Source organism: Ailuropoda melanoleuca, chromosome 15 (assembly GCF_002007445.2).
Source record: "Ailuropoda melanoleuca isolate Jingjing chromosome 15, ASM200744v2, whole genome shotgun sequence".
In the NCBI taxonomy this organism is placed as follows: Eukaryota; Metazoa; Chordata; class Mammalia; order Carnivora; family Ursidae; genus Ailuropoda; species Ailuropoda melanoleuca.
Window position 1 is genome coordinate 82,216,857 of NC_048232.1, and position 19,979 is coordinate 82,236,835.

The 19,979-nt window shown below is 57.5% G+C and overlaps 1 protein-coding gene across 1 annotated transcript in view; it reads left to right on the forward strand.

Annotated features, from left to right (window-relative positions):
• The first annotated feature begins 18,734 nt into the window (after positions 1-18,734).
• The window catches only part of MGAT3 (beta-1,4-mannosyl-glycoprotein 4-beta-N-acetylglucosaminyltransferase), a 31,642-nt gene continuing 30,397 nt past the window's right edge, over positions 18,735-19,979 (forward strand). Inside the window, 1 exon segment of the mRNA XM_019794480.2 lies at positions 18,735-19,172. Within this exon segment, the coding sequence (XP_019650039.2) occupies positions 19,111-19,172 (62 nt within the window). The 5' untranslated portion in view covers positions 18,735-19,110.

Below are 19,979 nucleotides of genomic sequence, written 5' to 3' on the forward strand. Positions count from 1 at the left end.
GCCACCAGGTCCTTTGGCCCCCACCCCCAAAGGACCCCAGCCCCCAACCTGCACCCTCCTGGAGCCAGATCAGCTCTCCCCAGCCTCCTGTGAATGCGCCAGACCCTTCGTGCATCTCTTGGCCGATGCTTTCCCTGCCGCTGGGGAGACCGTTTCCCCAGGGTGAGAACTATTCATTCTTCAGGACCTGGCTGGTATGCGCTCCCTCTCCAGGCATGCCTTCCCCTGCTCACCCTCTCCCAGGGGCATCCCTGCCCTGGGGGCCGTGGTACGGACACATGGACACTGGTCTCGGGGTGCCAGCAGTCTGCGCAGGGCTGAAGGGAGCTGGACCCAGCTGTCCTGAGGGAAGGAGCAGGACCCCACTCAGAGCGGCCAGGATCTCAAGCCTGTGGCTGACCCTGGGCTGGGGCAAAGACACGTTGTGACTTTGGTAAGTCTTCTACCACAAAATACTAGACGTTGTACTTTACAACTGCAGTGGTGTCAAGACAAATGGATTAATTATTACATAGTAAAGCATTTTCTTTGAACCAAAAGTTAATTTTTCTCTTCTGATTGGAAAGGAAGTAAACAATTTCCCCGGGCCCCTAAGAGTATGGTGGGTCTGAGGCGCTGTCTGCCGTGAAGTGAAATCAGCACAGCCACGTGGGGCCAGCAGGGCTCAGTCACGTTGCCCTCAGTCGGGGGGCCTGCGACTGAGTCCCCGTCCCAGGCTTGCTGAACTTCCGAGCACCCCTGGGGGCTCAGAGCCAGGACAAGGAGCAGAGCAGGGGCCCAGACTGGTCACAAAGGAGACATGAAGATGAAAGGTGAGGATGTCCCCTCCCCCTCCCTAATCCTCATCTCCCATCCTCGCCCGGTCTCTATCTCCTTCCCATGTGTTCCTTCCCTTTCTTCTCCAGCAACGAAGTGTACTGTGCGGGGTCTGTGGCTGGGAGGCAAAGACAGAGGAGGTGACGCAGCTGACCTCCTGCCCTGGAGGGGCTCACAGTCTCTGGGGACGACCAACAGCCCTGAGCTCCGGCCAGACTGAGTCCTGAGACCCAGGCTGCGGGGGTCCCTCCTGGAGCTGGCCTCTGGGAAGCTTCCCCAAAGTGGGGGGCTGGAATATTTCTAAAGGACACAGGCTTCTTGGGACTGCCTGGCTAGTCTTGGCCCGACAGCTTGGCTAAAGATGGCAGACTGAACACACGCACCGAGTGTACTCCCTCCCCGAACCCCAGGAAAACTACGGAGAGTGTGTCTTCTTCCTTTTGTTCTAAGGTGTAGGCACAAGAATGAGTAAGCAGGACAGAGACCCTATCTGTGCAGGGCTGAAGCTGGGGAATTAAGTGAGTGTAGAGGGGGCTGAGTTAGGGGCTCAGAAGAGCCATGTCCCAGAAGAGCTGGGGCAGGGGGCTGAGCCCCAGCGTGAGGAACCCCACACAGCCAGCAAGGGCTGAGCCCCAGCTGGCAGCCCCAGGTGGGGATATTGGGTGGGGCCAAAAGAAGGATCAGTCAGACTCCTAAATCCCCTTCCAGAAGGTGACGGCTAGGCGGTCACCCACCCCCAACCCCAGTGGAAAGCTGGAATTATGTGTGCTGATGGTTAGCCAGCTGTCCCTGGCCTGGGGGTGGGGCATTGTTCTGAAAACAGGGAGCCAAGTGCCAGGGCCTTCTGAGTGCTGGGGTCTCTGTCCCCTGTCCCCTGCCCTACTCCCAGCGGCAGCCAGGCCTTTACCCCCCAGGCAGAACCCTGAGGGTCCTCTCCAGAGACTCAGATCCTCCCAAGAATAAAGTCCTAAAAATACTGACATGCTGGGGCGCCTGGGCGGCTTAGTCGGTTGAGCATCTGACTTTTGATACCAGTTCAGGTCATGATTTCAGGGTCGTGGGATTGAGCCTGGCAGGGGGCTCTGTGCTCAGCGGGGAGTCTGCTTGTCCGGGCTGCTTGTCCCGCCCCCTCCGCTCCTCCCGCCCCCGCCTCTCACAAATAAATGAATACAATCTTCAAAACAAAAATACTGACATGGGGGGTCCTCCACAAGTGCCCCACCCTGAGCTCCCTTCAGTGGCACTCAGGTGTCTATGGTAACGCATCCTGAAGACCCAGGTGACTCCGTAACAATATGTGTCCAGAACTCTGAGGCATGAGGAAGGCAAATGTTAAAATGACAAAAAGAACCAGCCATGACCATGTGACTCAGCAATTCCTGCTCCAGGAAACGACAACACAACCACACAGAAAGTATATGCAATTGTCGGCATGGGCATCACTCAGGTAGCCAAGGCAGCGACAAGCCAACTGTCCATCCGCGGGGTCGACAAGCGGCAGTGAACCCACCGGCACGACGGGGCCGTCGGAATGAGGCTCTGACACCAGCCACAACAGGGATGGGCCTTGAGGACGCTGTGCTCGGTGAGAGAAGGCAGACATCAAAGGTCACACCGTGTCTTACTCCGTTTAAGTGAAACATCTGGAGTAGGCAAATCCCCAGAGACAGGAAGCACATTAGCGGTTGCCAGGGGCAGGGGCAGGGGGGGGTGACGAGTGATTGCTTAATGGGCGCGCTTTTCTGGGGTGATGAGATACTCGGAATCTAGACGCAGGTGGTGGGGACACAGCACTGAGAAGGCGCTCAGGCCCCCTTGGAACTGTGCACTTGGAAATGGTTAATTGTATGTTATGCGAACTTCACCTCAATTAAAAATAACCAAGACAACAGCCAAGTCTTCCGAGCCCTAGGAGGCTCCTCTAGGCTTGGAAAGCACCTGTCTGGATTGACCTGCTAGGCTAAGCATCCAACACAAAGACAACGCGAGCCAGAAGTACCATGTTAGATTCGCCGGCGGTGGCAATTTAAAAAGGAAAAAGGAACAAGTGAAATGAATTTTAATGCTATTGTTTCTTGAACCTGGTACAGCCAAAACGTGATCATTTCAGCATGTAATCAACATAAATCCTACAAACAAGATCGGTCCTTCATAGTAATGAGGCTCTTTGAAATACAGGTGTATTTCCCCACGCAGGACACCAGAACGCAGCCAGCCCCGGCCCGGAGCTCATGGCTTGTGCTCACCCCACCGGACCGGGATGGGGCAGCTCCGGGGTGTCCCACACCGGAGTCTCGGGACAGAAGCTGCAGAGTATGAGCGTTTAAAGTCGTGGGTGTTGAATCTATGAATTAAAAGTAAATTGACCCTAATCTAATCCTATTTAGGGTCATCTGAACGATCACTTTAAGAATAAGTCCTAAGTCAAACATACAATTACAGTGTGATTCAGCGATCGCCTATCTGGGTATATACCCCAAAGAAGGACAGGAGCTCTAAGAGATAGTAACGCTCACAGCAGCGTTTTTCAGAATAGCGAAAAGGTGGAAGCAACCACTCGCTGATGCCCATGGAGGAATGAACGAATGGAAAAGCCAAATGAGGTAAATACATACAAAAGGATATTATTCAGCCTTAAAAAGGAAGGAAATTCAGGGGCAGCGGGCTGGCTCAGCGGGTGGAGCACCGGACTCTCGATCTTGGAGTCGTGGACTTGAGCCCCACTTTAGGACAGTTTACTTAGAAAATAAAAGGCAGGAAACTCTGACATTGCTACAACGTGCGAACCTTGAGGACGTTAGAGTAAGCGAATAAGCCTGTCACAAAAGGACAAATACTGTAGGGTTCCCTCATACGCAGAACCTGGAGGAGTCAAGTTCACGGAGACAGGAAGTGGAATGGTGGTCGCCGGGGACTGGGGGAGGGGCATGGGGCGTGACGGACGGGGACTGTTTCCGTGTGGGAAGATGAACAAGTTCTGGAGACGGGTGTCGGTGCTGGTCGCATAATGATGTAATAACGTACTTGATGCCCCTGAACTTCACCCGCAGAAATGGTTAAAATGGTTAAGTTTCATCTTGTGTATATTCTACCGCAATTAAAACAGATACATCCCGCCACTGACCCCATGTGTTTGGGTTCGCGTTGACCAGGGTGGTCGAGACTATAGTCACTGGTGGGGAGAGACGGTGCACAGCTGAGGGGACTGCGCAAGAGCGGCTCAGGCGCTGACCCAGCCGGGGCCCCCCATCTGTGCTGAGACCCAGCAGGGTCCTCTCCTGTTGTCATTTGAATTTCTATTGCTTCTGCTACTTTTTTAAAGATTTTATTTATTTATTTGACAGAGAGCAGGAGAGCACAAGCAGGGGGAGCAGCAGAGGGAGAGGGAGAAGCAGGCTCCCCCCCTGAGCCCAATGCGGGGCTCGATCGATCCAGGACCCTGGGATCATGACCTGAGCCGAAGGCAGTGACTTAACCAACTGAGCCACGCAGGCGCCCCTGCCCCTCTTCTTTATATTCGGTTCTGTAACTTTCCGTTGGTTTTAATGTTGGAGGCCAACATGAGCATGGGAGGCTTACACCTGGCTGTGTCTACGCATAATGAAGAAACACTGTAATAAAGTGATTGAAGACAACCCCAGGATCCATGAGAAATACTCTCTTTAAAAGAGCGTTCAGGGGCGCCTGGGTGGCACAGCGGTTAAGCGTCTGCCTTTGGCTCAGGGCGTGATCCTGGCGTTATGGGATCGAGCCCCACATCAGGCTCTTCCGCTATGAGCCTGCTTCTTCCTCTCCCACTCCCCCTGCTTGTGTTCCCTCTCTCCCTGGCTGTCTCTATCTCTGTCAAATAAATAAATAAAATCTTTAAAAAAATAAAAAATAAAAAAGCGTTCATGCTTTGTCTGGTCTCGAGCCATGCTGTGACTTGGCTTCTAGGTTTGTGTCCCTTGAGGCACGGTCATCTCTGCATCTCCATGGGGCCAGCACCCGGGCCAGTCTCAGAACTGTTTCCTGAGTGAGCGTGTGAGTACGTGCAAGCATAGAGGAAGGAGGACTTGGTGGGCAGGAGGAGGCAGGGAGCAGGAGAATCAAGGAAGGCTTCCAGGAGGTGGGGGAAGGAGGAGTGGAGTTTGAGGAGTGGAAGATGGGGCGAGGCCGGCATATCTCAGGGCCAAGCACCAGCCCTGGCCCAGAGAACGTCTAGGGAATGAGAGAGGGCCCCAGCCCTGCCCTGCAGCGATGTCATACCTGGGACCCAGCTGTCAGGGGTGGTGGGCCAACGGGACCTCCTTCCCCATCACACACCCCACCGGGGAGTTGTCCCCCAAGTCCCTCCTCCTCCCCCACACCTGGACAGTATCACCTCCTCTTCTAGCCCCACCCCACCTGGCCCTGCGTTAGTCACCCCTGGGACTGGCCTCCCGCCGCCCTACTCCACGGGCCATTCATTCATTCAGTAAATACGCCTCGGGTGCCTGATTAGAACTGCATAGATGAGGAACAAAGCTACGGCCCTGCCCAGGGAGAGAAAGCAAACGAGGCAATAGCAAGCATATCATATGACAGCAAGCAGCAACAAGTGCGGAAAACAAAAGAAACCAGGGGAAGGGTCCTTGTGGCACCTTCTCTGGGCCCTCAGCTGAGTCCACAATCCAGGCCCCTCCTGGGATGACTGCCCAGCTTCCGGAGGGCCTGGTTGGGCTTGCCGTGAGCCGCGCACCTCGCCCACCCGGCAGCCCGGGTGAGAAGAAAGCCACGCTCCATGTGGCCACAGGGAAAGGGAGCCTCAGGGAGGGCAAAGGTGATACCGCTTAGAGGGGTGTTCCTGGGGCGTGGACCTGGGTCTCTGTCCCCACTTGGCAGTCACATACACGGCGTGCCTTCAGAGCCTCAGCATCTCCTCCTGCAGGATGGGCTCAAGGTTATGGGAGGAGAACACTGCAGGGATCAGTGGGGCCCAGCATCCCCTGGGGCAGCTGGAAGGGGGCGACCCAGGGAGGGAGGAGTGACTGTCATCCCGGCCTAATGCAGAAGCAGCCTAATCCCGGCTCCAGCACCGGAGACCCAAATCTCACAGGGGTTTGCAAACACAAAGGTAGGAGGCCTGGCCTGTGCCCACCTCCCTGTGGGCCAGGAGTCCAGGTGACAGACGGCCCCTCTGCGGCCTCAGGGTCTGCCATGTGACCCTAGGTGCTGCCTCCTGCCCGTGGGGCCCAGTGCCTGTAGGACTGGAGGTGGGGGGGACAGACAAGGCTGCTTCATCGATCGCAGAAACTCCCTTCTCTGAGCTGAGTGCTAGAGGAAGTGGGCAGGAAAGCAGGAGATCTGGGGCGCCTGCGTGGCTCAGTCGATTAAACGTCTGCCTTGGGCTCAGGTTGATTTCAGGGTCCTGCTCACTGGGGAGTCTGCTTCTCCCTCTCCCTCTGCCCCCCTCCCCCTGGCTCGTGCTCTCTCTCTCTCAAATAAATAAATAAAATCTTTAAGGAAGAAAGAAGAAAGAAAAAAGGAAGAGAAAGAAAGAAAGAAAAGAAAAAAAGAAAAGCAAGCAAGCAGGCAGTCTGAAGTTCAGGGCTGGCTCCATACAGGCCAGCTCCGGGTCCTCCAAACCTCCCCGTGCCTCACTTTCACTCCTATGAAGTGGAGCTGGTCCTTCCCATGGTGGTAGGAGGAACAGATCACAGTGGGGAACCTGTCCTCCGTGGGTATGAGTGGTTTGTTTTTTTTTAAGATTTTATTTATTTATTTGACAGACAGGCAGCAAGAGAGGGAACACAAGCAGGGGGAGTGGGAGAGGGAGAAGCAGGCTCCCTACTGAGCAGGGAGCCCGATGCGGGGCTCGATCCGAGGACCCTGGAATCATGACCCGAGCCGAAGGCAGACGCTTAACTACTGAGCCACCCAGGTGTCCCTAGAGTGGTTTTTAAGTTGGTGATGATCTTGGTGGTAGTGGAGACGTGGCCCCTGGAAATGGGGGGTGGGCCACCGGGGCCATGTCACATCCTCCCTTAAGCCCCAGAGAAGCCATATTTCCTCTGCGCTGCTGAGAACGTGATCAGGAAGCAGCTCTGGGGACTTGGGGGCGGGGGCCTAGCTGGATGGGATTCCAGGCTCCGCTCCATCTCTCTCCGGCTGTGTGGCGTGGGCAGGTCTCTCCCAGTCTCTGGGCCTCGGCTTCCTCTTTGGGGTCTGGTGGTGAAGATAGCTCAGGCACCCGGGCCCCCTAGGGGCTAGCCCGAAGACCCAGTTGCTTTGACCCACCCACCGTCCTGGGGCGAATGACATAATCTGCTTAGGCAGCCCTGGCACCCACCCAGGCGCCTTCCTGTGCAGAGATGACCAACAAGATAAAGCAAGGCCAGCGTGTGGGGACACGGCTTCCAGGAGATGGCAAGCAGCGAGCAGCGCGTATGTCCAGGGCAACAGGAAGGAGGGATGGGGGATGGGGAGAGCAAAGCTGGGCGCACAGGTTGATGTGCCCCTTCCCCCACTGGGGACAGACCATCTATGGACAGCAGTGGTGGTGGCTCCAGGGTGGTCTTCAGGGGGTCCTGGTAACCTTCCGTCTCTATCAGCCCCAAGTATACCGGCTCACTATAGAGGGCAGTTTAAGAAACATCTCTTCCAGGGGCGCCTGGGTGGTGCAGCGGTTAAGCGTCTGCCTTCGGCCCAGGGCATGATCCCGTCCTGGGATCGAGCCCCACATCAGGCTCCTCTGCTGTGAGCCTGCTTCTTCCTCTCCCATTCCCCCTGCTTGTGTTCCCTCTCTTGCTGGCTGTCTCTATCTCTGTCGAATAAATAAAATCTTTAAAAAAAAAAAAAAAAAGAAACATCCCTTCCACATCCCCTCCAGGGGCGCCTGGCTGGCTCAGTTGGTAGAGCATGCGACTCTTGATCTCAGGGTCATGAGTTCGAGCCCCACGTGGTGCCTAGAGCTTACTTAAAAAAAAAAAATACATGCCTTCCTTAAGATCACCCCACCCTGCACGAGCCCTTGGTCCCACAGTCCCCTGGGGGTGGACCGCATGCCCCACTTTCTGGCAGTTTCTCCATAGGAGAGCCAGAAACAGGCTGGTGGGAGAAGGGAAGAGCCCAGGGAGAAGGGGGGCGGCTGTGGGTTGGGTGGTGTTCTGCTCTGGGCTGGCAGGCTCCCAGGACCCTGGGTTCTGTGGACTTGGCGGTGCCCGTCCACACCTTGTCCCACGAAGGTGACCCCAGTGGGTGACCCCAGCGGGGAACAGGTGGGCAGCAGGGGTTTGGTGGCGTGTGCTGAGGTATGGCAGCAGGCGCCCCGAGCCGCCCCTCTGCCTTGGCTGGTGGCTGCCACTGACTCATCTGTATCTGTCCCAGAGCAGGAAGGACCAAGGTGGGGTGGAAGGAGGACAGGTGTGGAGCCTCCAGGGCCAGGGTGGGTCACCTGGTGTCTCCAGGTCCCTGGAGATTTCGGCCCCCTGGGGAGGGGTCTGCTTGATTCAGTCTTCGAACACTCGTCTACTCAAAAGACCCCAACTCCAGGCGCCCGATGACTCCCCTGAGATGAGGGAGAAGAATGGCCCTCTGTGCCGGCCGCGCTCCATCCACCTCGGTGGAAGGCAGTAGGACCGGTCACATCACCGTCAGGACGAGGCCATCATTCTGCGGGGCAGGGCTGCTGGCCCAGGGGCCCTCCGGGGAGCCAGAGGGGCCAGGCTCCACTCCTTGCTCACGTGTCTCAGGCACGACCTCTGGGGCCACGCCGTGGTCTCTTCTCCACACTCATTCCCTCTGCACCCCCCCGCCCCGTTCCCTGCGTGTCGGTATCCCTGCTCTGGGAGACCAAGTCCCAGTGTTCCTTGCCCAGAAAACCAGCGGAAGCAGGACTTGAACCTGGTCTGGCATGTTGCGTGACCCTAAGATCGCAGAAACAAGATTTTGTGACTTAAGTGTCATCAGTTAATTGTTGCAGAGTCGTAGGGGGCACCCCACCAGCCTCCCTTACGTGCCTGGGGCTGCAGCAGGCCTGGCTCGGCAGCCAGGGGTGGGCGGGGCCTCTCTCCTCCCTTCATGGTTTCTAGGGCTTCTTCCACGTGGCCTTTCTCTAGTGAGGTCCTCTTACTTCCTTATGTGGCTCTGGCTTCAAGCTGGAGGAAATGGATACTATCAAGCCTTTAAAGGCCTAGGCCTGGAATCTCTCGGTCACTTCCAAGTCATCCTCTTGGTCAACGGACATCACACACGGGATACCCAGACGCTAGGGGAGCCAAGACGGTGGACCGCGTGGCTGAGTTACGGGGAGGGAGGCATCGTTGGCAGCAGTCCTCCAGCCAAGGACCCTGTCCTTAAAGTGGGCCACTGCCTGCCGTCAGACCGCTGAGTTGACGGTGACCCGTGGGGACGCAGAGGAGGGAGGGCCCAGGAAGCTCCAGGGCCTGGATGCAGGGGGACGAGAAGGCAATGCTGGCCCTGCCCAGGCCCAGGGGGCCCAAAGGCCCCAGAGCCCTCTCTCTACAGGCCTCTGGGTCTTTCCCTCCCAGGCCCCAGCTGCCCTGCTCCCCAGCCCCGCCCCCACCAGGGTAAGGCGGCTGAGCCCCAGGGGGGAATGAGGCCGGCCTGCTCACCGTGTTGGTGACAACACTAGACAGGCCCTGCCCACCCTGCCCCTTGCCCTCCGCCCACCCTGCCCTGGGCCTTCCTGATGCGGAGAAACTTCTCCCAGCCCCACCCCAGCCTCATGGGTTCTGAAAAAATGTTGGCTCGGGATAGCAAGGTTCACTGGCTGGAGCAGAGGAGGCCATGCAAATCCTTGCCACACCTCTGCCCTCCGCCTTCCGAAGTCCTCAGGAACAGCACCGCACCGTGGCCGCCCAGCGCGGGCTCTGCAATTCAGTCCTTGCCCTGCCACTCGTTAGCTCTGTGATCTTGGGAAAGTTCCTTACCTCTCTGTGCCTCAGTTTCCTCATCTGAGAAATGGGAAAAGAGAAAGGCAGGCTTGACCACTCTGCCGCTCTGCAGGGGCTGTGCTCCAGGCACTTTCCATCCAGCAGCTCAGACAACCCCCCTGACAGCACAGAGAGGTCAAGGTCACAGAGTTAATCCCCATTCCAGAGCCCATGCTCTATCCACCCCTCAGTGCCTGCTCCCCACTTCCTAATTCCTTTACCTAATCATTATGGTAAAATATACGTCACGCGAACTTGACCCTGCGCAGTTCCGTGGCGTGCGCAGTTCCATCCCTCTCCAGAGCTCTTCGTCTTCCCCAACTGAAACCATACCCTTTATTTGTTCTTTAAAAGGTTTTATTTGTTGATTTATGTTAGAGAAAAAGAGAGAGAGAGCACGGGGGCGGGGGGCAGAGGCAGAGGGAGGGAGAAGCAGACTCCCTGCTGAGCAGGGAGCCCAATGTGGGGCTTGATCCCACGACCCTGAGATCATGACTTGAGCCGAAATCAAAAGTCGGACACTCAACGGACTGAGCCACCCAGGTGCCCCCGAAACTGTACCCTTTAAACAATCATTCCCCATTCCCCGGCCATCACCGTTCTTCCTGTCTCCATGAACTTGACTCCTCTAGCTACCTTGTGTAAGCGGAGTCGTGTGTTATTTGTCCTTTTGTGACTGGCTCCTTTCGCTTTGTGTTACATCTTCGAGGTTCGCCCGTGTGGCGGCACGTGGCAGCATTTCCTTTCTTGTGAAGGCTGAATAATATTCCGATGTATGTACGGACCGTTCACCCATCAGTGGACCCTTGGGCTGCTTCCACCTTCTGGCTATCGTGAATAAAGATGCTATGAACATGCGTGCACCAGTATTTGTTCAAGACCCTGCTTTCCGTTTTGGGGTGTATGGACCCAGAAGTGGAATTGCTTTATCATATGATAGATACGTCTATGTCTTATTTTTTGAGGAACTGCCATACTGTTTTCCCCAGCAGCTGCACCCTTGTACCTTCCCTTTGTCAAGTCACAAGGGATCCTGATTCCTTCTTGTACCCCAGGGGAGCTCCAAGCCCTAGGGAGCCCTGGCAGCCCTGATGTGTGCCTGGCAGGGCTGGAGGTGGTCCAGCAGCTCCTGGGGGGCGTGCAGGGCAGGGCAGTGGTGCTGGGAATTCTGGTGGGCACCAAGACAGCCTGGCCCGCAGCATGCCCTCCCATGGACACTGAACTCTGGACTCCGTCCCTGGGTTCTGCCCTTTCCCACCCCCACTCTGCCAGGACAGGCCACCCTGGGGCAGGAGGGATGAAAGGGTCCAGTGCAGGGCACTTGTCGGCATTGGTAGGCTTAAGGCCATAGGACGGTCAGACCCCCGGGGCAGGAGGCTCTCTGCACAGCTGGGCCCCACCCTGACCTGCTGTGTGCCCTCCACCATCCCCCATCCGAATATCCCTCTTCCCTGGCATGGGTTACCTCCTCCCCTGCCAGGAGTGGCACGCCTTGTGGGGACAAGTTCAGAGAATTGGCTTTGTGACCTGGGAGAGGCACCCATCTACTCCGAGGAATTCCCAAGGCCAAGCCCCTCATTGTACAAGTGACTCAGAGTCAAGGGGTGTGGACTGTTCTAGAACCCTGGCTCCTAACTCCCACCCCAGCTTTCTCCACAGCCTGCCCATGCCATCAGCATCCCCCCAGAAGGTATAAAGCCAGCAGGCCCTGCAAAATCTGGACTCATTGAAGCTCCTGGTCCAGAGCTGAGGATGGGTACTCTGCCCTCCAGAGAAGGAACCAGAAGCAGGGTGTCTCTTCTGCACAGGCCCCAGCCCTGGCAGGGCCTCTTCACATCGTGGGGCCCCAACCTCTGTGGCCCCAGCCCAGGCTAGAGGCAGAGGTCAAACATGCTGAAGGATGGCAGTGCCAAGCCTAGGCAAGTGGAATGGGCCTCAGGGCCTTGGGCCGTGTGCACAGCCTTGGTTGAAGGCCATGATTACGGGTCTTGTGCTAGCAGCCAGCTTCTTATGGCCCTGGACAGACCCCAGCCGCTCTCTGATCCCTGTGTTCTCACTGGTGCCATGGACTAGCCTGGAACTCCATGGCCTTGGAGGGTGTCTCCGAGCAGCCAGTTTCTGGGCACTGAGCGCCTGTGAGCAGAGCGGTATGTGGTAATAATGGCACTCACTATGTCCTAAGCACTGAACACGTCTGAACTCACTCATCCCTGACAATAATCCCACCCGGGAGATACCCTTCCTTTTCTGATTCCAAAGGAGAACTGGAGGCACGGAGAGATGAAAATGGCCCCAAGCAACAATGATAGTGGAACTCAAGCCCTGCCTTCTTTATCCGTGTTCTAATCCGCAGTCTTACACCGTCACGTGGCTGAGCTGTCCGTAAACCAGAACTTTCTGAGCACCTGAGCCTCTCCAAGCAGCGAGTGCAGCCGCTCACAGGAAGTGTGCAAGGGCGGCCAGTCAGCCCCACCACAAAAGCCAGTTGCATAAACTGGGAGGCAGGCCGTTAGGGGCCGCGGAAGGACTCCTGTGTGTCTGTGCTAGTCAGGCCACGGCGAGGGGCAGATGGGGCGAAAGGGAGTGCAGCAGGCATGGAAAGGTCTGGAATGTCTGTCACAGGAGGAGTCACTCAAGAACCTGCAAGGAGTGGTAGAGTGACTCCCGCCAAATTTCTGCAGGCCCACGGTGCCGATGGAGACACTGGCTTGCTCTGACCCGTTCCAGGGGGCGGGATCCAGGATCTCTTGCAGCAGAGGCTGTCCCAAGGTCCGTGTGCGGCCGCAGGACTTGCCCTTGGGGCCCCACCCAGGTCGCGGGTGAGGTTCAGTGCGCCACCTCGGGCACTTCCCACAGCCTCAGGCCTCGACAGTAGCTGGGTTTTGCCGGTGAACTTCTTTCTTCCTCCAGTTCCGCCCATCAGCCGGGTTGCAGCCGCACAGCCTTGACCCTGACCAAGGCTCCCAGCAGCACCCTGTTGTTCAGATTTCTGGTTGTCAGAAGGACAAGACAACTTGCTGACCCCAGGCGCCTCCCAGACCCCTAGTGCCCTCAAGGGCTCGGCTCAGCTGCGGCGTGGATGGAAGCTCGCTGAAGGTTCCCAGGAGCCAAAGCTGCCGTAGGATGGACAGGCTGTGACTCAGCATTGCTCTGCTCGTGCCTCACGCCTGTTGATGGCGTTTCAAGGCCCGTTTGCAAAGGCAGGTGCAACGGGGCGCCGGGAGGCAGGAGGAGGGTTCTGGGTGGGCCGTGCTTTGTTCTGCCCTCCCTGTGGTGGCCCTGTGGAATGTTCTCCTGTGAGGTTGTGGGAAGTGCCCAGCAGAGCTTGTGGGCGTAGAGGCGTGTTCTGTGTCCGTGCACAGGGAGTGTGTCTGTGGGTCTGCGTATACGAGGCTACGGGTGCCTGTGCGTGAGACAAGGGGAGGGAGTCTCCCAGTGGGTGCTGTCGCCAGCAGATGGGGGCCTGCCCCATGCATGTGGGGGTGTGTGCACATGCCTGTGGGTTGGGGTGTGTCTACATGTCTCGCCTGGTGTGACCCAGCCCAGAGCCTCGCTCCGGCAGGCCACCGTCCTGGGCTGGCCGCAGGCTGCAGTGGGTGGCACTTGCCCATCTTTCAAGTGTGTCCTTGGAGCTCGTGGGAGTCCTAAGTCTGAATTACTTCCTCCACACACACACTCCCCCCCCCCACCCCATCCCTATTTTCTAGCTGTGACCAGTTCCTTCCCCACCCATTCTCAGCCTGGATGCCCTTTCCCTTGTCTTGCGCTGTTTCTAAATCTGCCCCAACCTCTGAGGCCTGGCCGAGGCTGCCTTTCTGGCTCATCCGCTGGTCTGGGTTCCCATGGGGGCAGGGGAGAGTGTGGTTCCTCTCTCTTGCTGCAGCCCAGAGCCTGGCATATAGTAGGCGCCCAGTCAGTGAGTGGCTGTAACCCCGCCCCGTCATGTGCTCGCCTTCCTCTCTCTCTCCCTGGGGTTGGCTGTGGTGAGGGAGATATGGCAGAGGGGATCTGGCGCCTGACAGCACGAACACTGGCTCTGGGGTCCAGGTTCTGGCTCTGCCTCCAAGCCATTGAGTGGGCTGTGTCGTTTCCTCACGTGGGGATCCAGCACGTGGAGCTGGTGGGGGCTGCTCGGGGAAGGAGGAGGGCTTGCAGATGGAGCAGACCCTGGAGTTTCTAGGAGAGGTTGCCAGGGCCCAGCCAAGTGTGCAGCTCATGGTACGAAGGGCCACTGGTGTCCTGAGTCACATCCATTTGCAACCACGCAGCGGTCCGGGCCCTGAAAGGAAGACTGTCTCAAGGTCTCCTTTGCCTGGAAGGCCGGCGCTGCGCTCTCTGGGTTCCCGCCTCCCTAACACCCCCCACAGTAGACACTACCCATGAGGGCCAGGTGGTCTGAGGTTTATGTGACAGTATTTATTGAACGCTTACTGCGCGCTGGACTGCGCCAGGTGCTGGGGTGACAGGACAGACAGATCCCTGCCCTGGTAGGGGTTATGTTGTTGGGGGGCAGTAGGGAGAAGAGCAAAAGAACAAGAAACGTAGGAAGTTACCTTACATGCTAGATGGTCAGAAGTGCTGTGGAGAAAGGAGAGCACACAAAGGGTCAGGGAGTTGTACCCTAAGGTGTGCTTGGGGGAGGCCCTGCATTTGCACTGAGACTGGAAAAAGGAAGAGCCCCATGGGTACCTGGGGGGGAAAAGAGGTCCAGGTGGAGGAAACAGCCAGCACGCAGCAGGCCGATAGCACAGGGACAGCGTGGAGGGAGAGGGCCCGGGAGGCACCGACCTAGACGGGGCAGGGACTTACACACCCCCCAAGGCACTCGGACCTCACTGGGGCTGAGATGGGAGCCACAGCATGACTGAAGCAGAGGGGAAGGGGGTGTGATTTGCGCCCTCCAGGGTCACACTGACTGCTCTGGGAGGGGAGCAGAAGCGGGAACAGGCGTGGCGAAGCTACTGCAAGGACAGAGCCCAGAACCGCGGAGGGCTGACCGGAGTCCCCACTGAGGGAGGAGCACCAAAGAATCGTGCAGGAGAGCCTGGCAGTCCGTTACCCGGGTCCTGAACCCTTTGAGGATCCAATAACAAGCGTAGACCCTCTCCCAGAGAACCATGCATGTGTGTGCCCACACGTTCACACAAGCAAGGGCACGATCCCATCCACGAGTACATAGGCTAACACCCCTGTTTATACGTGTGACACGTGCCATGCGACGGGGAATCTCAGGAGACGACTGGCTCCCCGTCTAATCCATCCCCTCTACTTGACATGTGTGCAAACTGAAGCTTGTAGAGAGATGCCTTGTCCAAGGTCACCCAGGCAGCGGGACCTGGCCCAGACAAACCTGGAGCCATCACGGACCTCTGCCTTAGAGCCCTCTGTCTCCCAGCACTGAGCGAGGCGCCAGGGCAAACCCCATCACTCCTTGTGCCAACAAGGCCAGGCTGAGAGGCTGGGATCCTGGCCTCCTTGCGGGGCCTTTCTGGAAGCACTTAGGCACAGGATGAGATGGGGTTTGCCCTGGAGGCTGGGATGGATGGAATGAGTGCTTAGAGATGGGCTGACAGGGTGGGAAGGGCACTGCAGGCAGAGTCCAGGGGCAGCAAAGGCCTTGAGGTAGGAACTCTCCAAATGGGGCATGAGCGAGCCCTCTGGGAACCAGAAGTCACAGTGGCCTCTGGGGGGAGGACACACCTGGGTTGGGTCTTGAAGGATGAGTAGAAGATTTGCCAGAATTTCTGGGCAGAAAGACTAAGGTATGCCGAGGTGCAGGTCTGGGAAAGGTTGGAGAAAGGGCAAACATTTCAGCAAGCATTTCTGAGGGCGGCCTGCGGTGTGCTTCTGGGAAGGGCTCATTCATGAATGAGTGGAGGGAATGCAGGTGGGGACGGGCAGGACAGGCTGCCGGGTCTGGTGACCTCTCCCGGCAGGTGAGAGAGAAGGAAGGGAACCAGACGTTCATTGAATAGCCCTGCTGGCAGGCCACATGTGGTCAGGCAGCCACCCTCGAGCCCATTCTGCAGGTGAAGACACCAAAGGCTTGGAGCCAGCTCACCCTGCCTACGGCAGCGCTGTGCTCCCTGCTTGCCAGGATCCTTGGCAGGGCTGGTGCTTGGCCCTCGACAGGGGTCAGGGACTCCTCGCGTCGGGGACCCAGGCCAGGAGGGAGATGATCCAGGGAGGGAGGAATGGGGCTCCCATGGGCCAAGCAGCAGCTGTGGGAAGGGATAACAGACCCAGCAATTGTTCACGGAGCCAAATCAGCACCAGGTGAAAGAGGGCTTGCTGGGCTGTAAGGTGACACCTCCTGGGGCTGGCTAATCTTGTATCTGGGCTGCTTCCAGGCTCCCATAGCTTCCTCGTCAGGCAGTGTGGCCCTAGAGGAGGGGGTGGGGAAAGAGGGCCACCTACCAACCCCCCCCAGCCTCCCCGACATCCTCTCTGGCAGAGAGGACAAGGAGTGAGTCAGGAGGGAGGTGGGAGGTGGGAGATTATTATGGGTGGTGATTATTCCCATTTTACAGAAGAGGAAACTGAGGCTTAGGGACTTGAAATCATTGGGACACACAGGGGAGCTGGGTTAATCAGTCACGCCAGTGTCCCGCTTCCCCTCCTGCTGTGTACCAGACCTCTGTCAATGCTGGAGAAGAAAGAGCGTAGTCTCCCCTCCGGGCCAGCTCTCTCCGTGGTGGGCTCCCAGTGTTGGGAGGGCGGAGAGGTGGGGCCCAGTGTGCGGTGTGCGGTGTGCGGGCTCTGCCTGAGGCCTGTTGTGCGTGTGACTGAGCAAGTCCCTAGTCATCTCTGTTGGGCTGGGGGGGGGGGGCTGGCCGCGCACACATTGCCGGAGGGCAGACGGAGGCTGACTTTGGTATGGCCCCACCAAGGCTGACTCCCTTGTGGCCTCACAAGAAGCTTGGAATCTAGAAAGGTCAGGAGAACAAAGACCTGAGCGGTGGGGGGAGGGTGGAGCACAGTGAGCGGGCCCCCAGAGTTTGCCTCAGCTAGCTGCAGGCAGGGCAATCCCACAATTGCCCCTCTACCCAGCTGCCCTGGCGGCTGCCTTAGCCCTGCGTGGCCTTCAGGGCACCCACATGTGGGTGTGGGTCTATCCCCACACACAAGGGATACAGGGTACAGCCCCCTGAAGCAGGGCCTTGGGAACACAGCTTTCCTCAAGGGGCCATTTTCAGACAGGTTGAAATGAACAATAGCTGCGTTTTTTAATGACGGTTAACATGACCCAAATGGCATTAATCATTTTTTTTCCTGGCCAATATTTATTGGGTGTCTCCCCCCGGACCCAGCTAAGGGTGCTCAGGAGACAGTGGCCCTGCGGTCACCGTGCCAGCTAAGACAGCCTGGCTGGTGGGCCCTGAGGGGGCACCTTATGGACAGGGACCCATTTCACCCTCTGGGGTGCCTGAGGAGGGAGCTTTCTTATCCCCATCTCACAGATGAGGAGACTGAGGGGTAAGCCACTTGCATGAAGACCCAGGCCCAAGCCAGATCTCTCTTTCCTGAACCCAGTTACCCCCGAACGGTGGGACCCTCCCCACGGATCCTTACTTTTCAGTCCATACCACACCACAGGCAGGGCCTGGAGGCTCAAGGACAGGAGAAAACATCAGTTTCACACCTTATTTTAAAAAACCAAAAGGGAGACAAGCTATAAATGTAATGGTTTGGTTTTTAGGTCACAACAAAATGGCTTCACATCAAATGAACTGCATCCAAAAAAAAAAAAAAGTCATGAAGGAAAGTGGGTGCCCGTGGCTGGGGCTGGGAGCTTCCTTTGCACTGGACATCTTTCAGTAATTTTCAGATTTGTGCTGCGTGTAGCTATTATCTGCTCACCCAAATCAATTAAAAATTTTCAAGGGACGAAAACGCGTATTTGTGGCTCAGGCCTTGATCCGGACTTTGTTGGCTCATAGCCTCGGGAGCCAGAGCTCATCATGGGGAGAGAGTACACACTGGGTGAGAGGTGAATGCTATTGGCTGCTCCCTGTGAACACCCCAGCATGGAGAATGAATGAGAGAGTCCCGCAAACCCAGGTTTGAGTCCTGGCTCCAGGGCCTCCCAGTCTTCTTACCTTGGGCACCCTTTGATGGGACTGGTGAAAATGGAGGGATACGATATTTCGTTCCCAGCTTGGTGCTCATGGGCCAGCTTTGAGGTTTCCAAGATGCCCAGAGCAAGCCAGACCTGAAACAGTGCCTCTCTCATGAGCCAGGGGATGCCCAAGTTGCTGCAGGAGAAGCCAGGGGAGGAAGGGCAGATTCTCCCGGGGAAGTCAGGGTCCAGGAAAGTGTCTCTGTCTCTGGGATGGCCCTTTCCAGATGACAAGAGTCCCCAGGCAGAGAGGCACACGGAGAGGCAGGAGAGACGGAGGTGAGCCTGTGTGAGCAGGAGTGAGGGTAACCCTGGGAACCTTTTCCGCAATGGAAAGAAAAGGGCAGAGAGTCAGCTGGACGAGCAGGTAGGTAGGGAAGAGGATGCTGACATTTCGGGGTAGAATAGATGGGATTTGCAGGGAGTGACAAGATACCTGAAGCAAGTGAGTCATGAGGGTTACTGAGGGTACAGGCTTGTGCTTAGAGTGATACCCGCTGGGAATGATTTTTTCATTTTCAGATAATTAGGAAAAAAGCAAAAAGAAGAATAAGGTTTCACACAAAGGAAAATTACATAAAATTCACACTTTAGTGTCCCTACTTTAGTGTCCCTAAATAAAGTTTTATTGGAACAGAGCCATGCTCGTTCCTTCACATATTGTCTGTGGTGCATTTCCTGCTACAGGGGACAGAAACCCTACAGGCAGCAGAGCCTAACGTATTGACTAGCTGGCCCTTACACAAAATAGTCTGCCTGCTCTAGGCTTAAAGGGAGTCTCCACGGAAAGGAGGGGTGGGGGTGAGGCTGGAGAAGAGACAAAGCCAGGTCACCAGGGCCTCCTGCCCTGCCCAGGCACTGAGCTTAAGTTGAGGGCAAGTAGGAGCCATTTGGGGGGGGGAGTGACCAGCTCAGATGAACGTTGGAAGAAGGGTCACTCTTGGCACAGAGAAATGAAGGTGGGCAGGGGGCACCTAGAGCAGGAAGCCCAGCCGGTGGCAGCTCCGAAGGCCTAGCAAAGGCCAGTAGGACCCCTCCTTGAGTACATTTGCTGGGACCTAGCCGTGAGGCGTCTCTGCCCTCCCCGCGCACCTTCGGCTATAGTTCAGAGCGAGCTCACTGTATACCCAGGGTGCCCCGCACCCGCGGCGGAAGTGACTGCCTCACCCGGGAGTCCCTGAGCGGAAGGAACTGCCAGAAGGGCGGGAAGCGCGTGGAGGCCACCTCAGAGCCCCAAGCAAGGTCAGGAGGAGCCAGGGTATGAAGTGGTGGGCGCTCGGAGAACCACTGGTAGCCAGATGGCAGGAGAGGAGGCTCAAGAGGTAGGCAGGGCGCGGACCTTGGGGCCTTGAGCGCCTGCTGAAGGGCGTGGGGGAGGGGAGGTTTCCGCCCTGATGCCCCCAGGATCGGAGTCACTGGAGCGGGCCTGGGGGGAGAGCGCACAGTGGCTCTGGGCGTATACATATATGTACACGTACGGGAGGGGGGATCGGAAGGATACAGGCAGACAAAGGTACGTGGACCCCAGGTCGGTATACACTGGCCACCTACGCAGACACACAGACCCGTGGAGACTCGGTCAAAGGCCTAGCGCTGTGCGGGCACCACGACAGAAGACCAGGCCTCCACATAGGATCCTAGATGGGTGGACGCATAAGCACAGCGGCCCAGTCACGCACGCACACGAGCCCTAGGAGCCCCTCCACATGGTCACAGATACGTGCACACAATCACGGTCCAGGTACACGCAGGCACAGCCACCGGATCCACGCACACACCATAACGCAGATGTGCACGCCCAGGCCCTCCTGGGAACTGTAGGTCACACAGCCCCATGCACACTGCAAAACACAGACGCACACGTCCACGCACGCACAGAACCGGCCACGCAGACCCATGCACACACCAGACGGACACACACACTCTGACCCGCCCCGCCTCCCATCGCACACACAACCGCCCAGGACGCACGGTCACAGGCAGGGGCGCGCACACACACATATTTGATCGCACACGCGGGAGGCGCGGAGCCGCGGCGGCCCGAGACTGCGGCCCGAGGCGCCCCCGGCCCGGCGCGGCACGGCGAGCGGAGCGCAGCTGGCGGCGGAGGGGAGGGGGCTCCGGTGGGG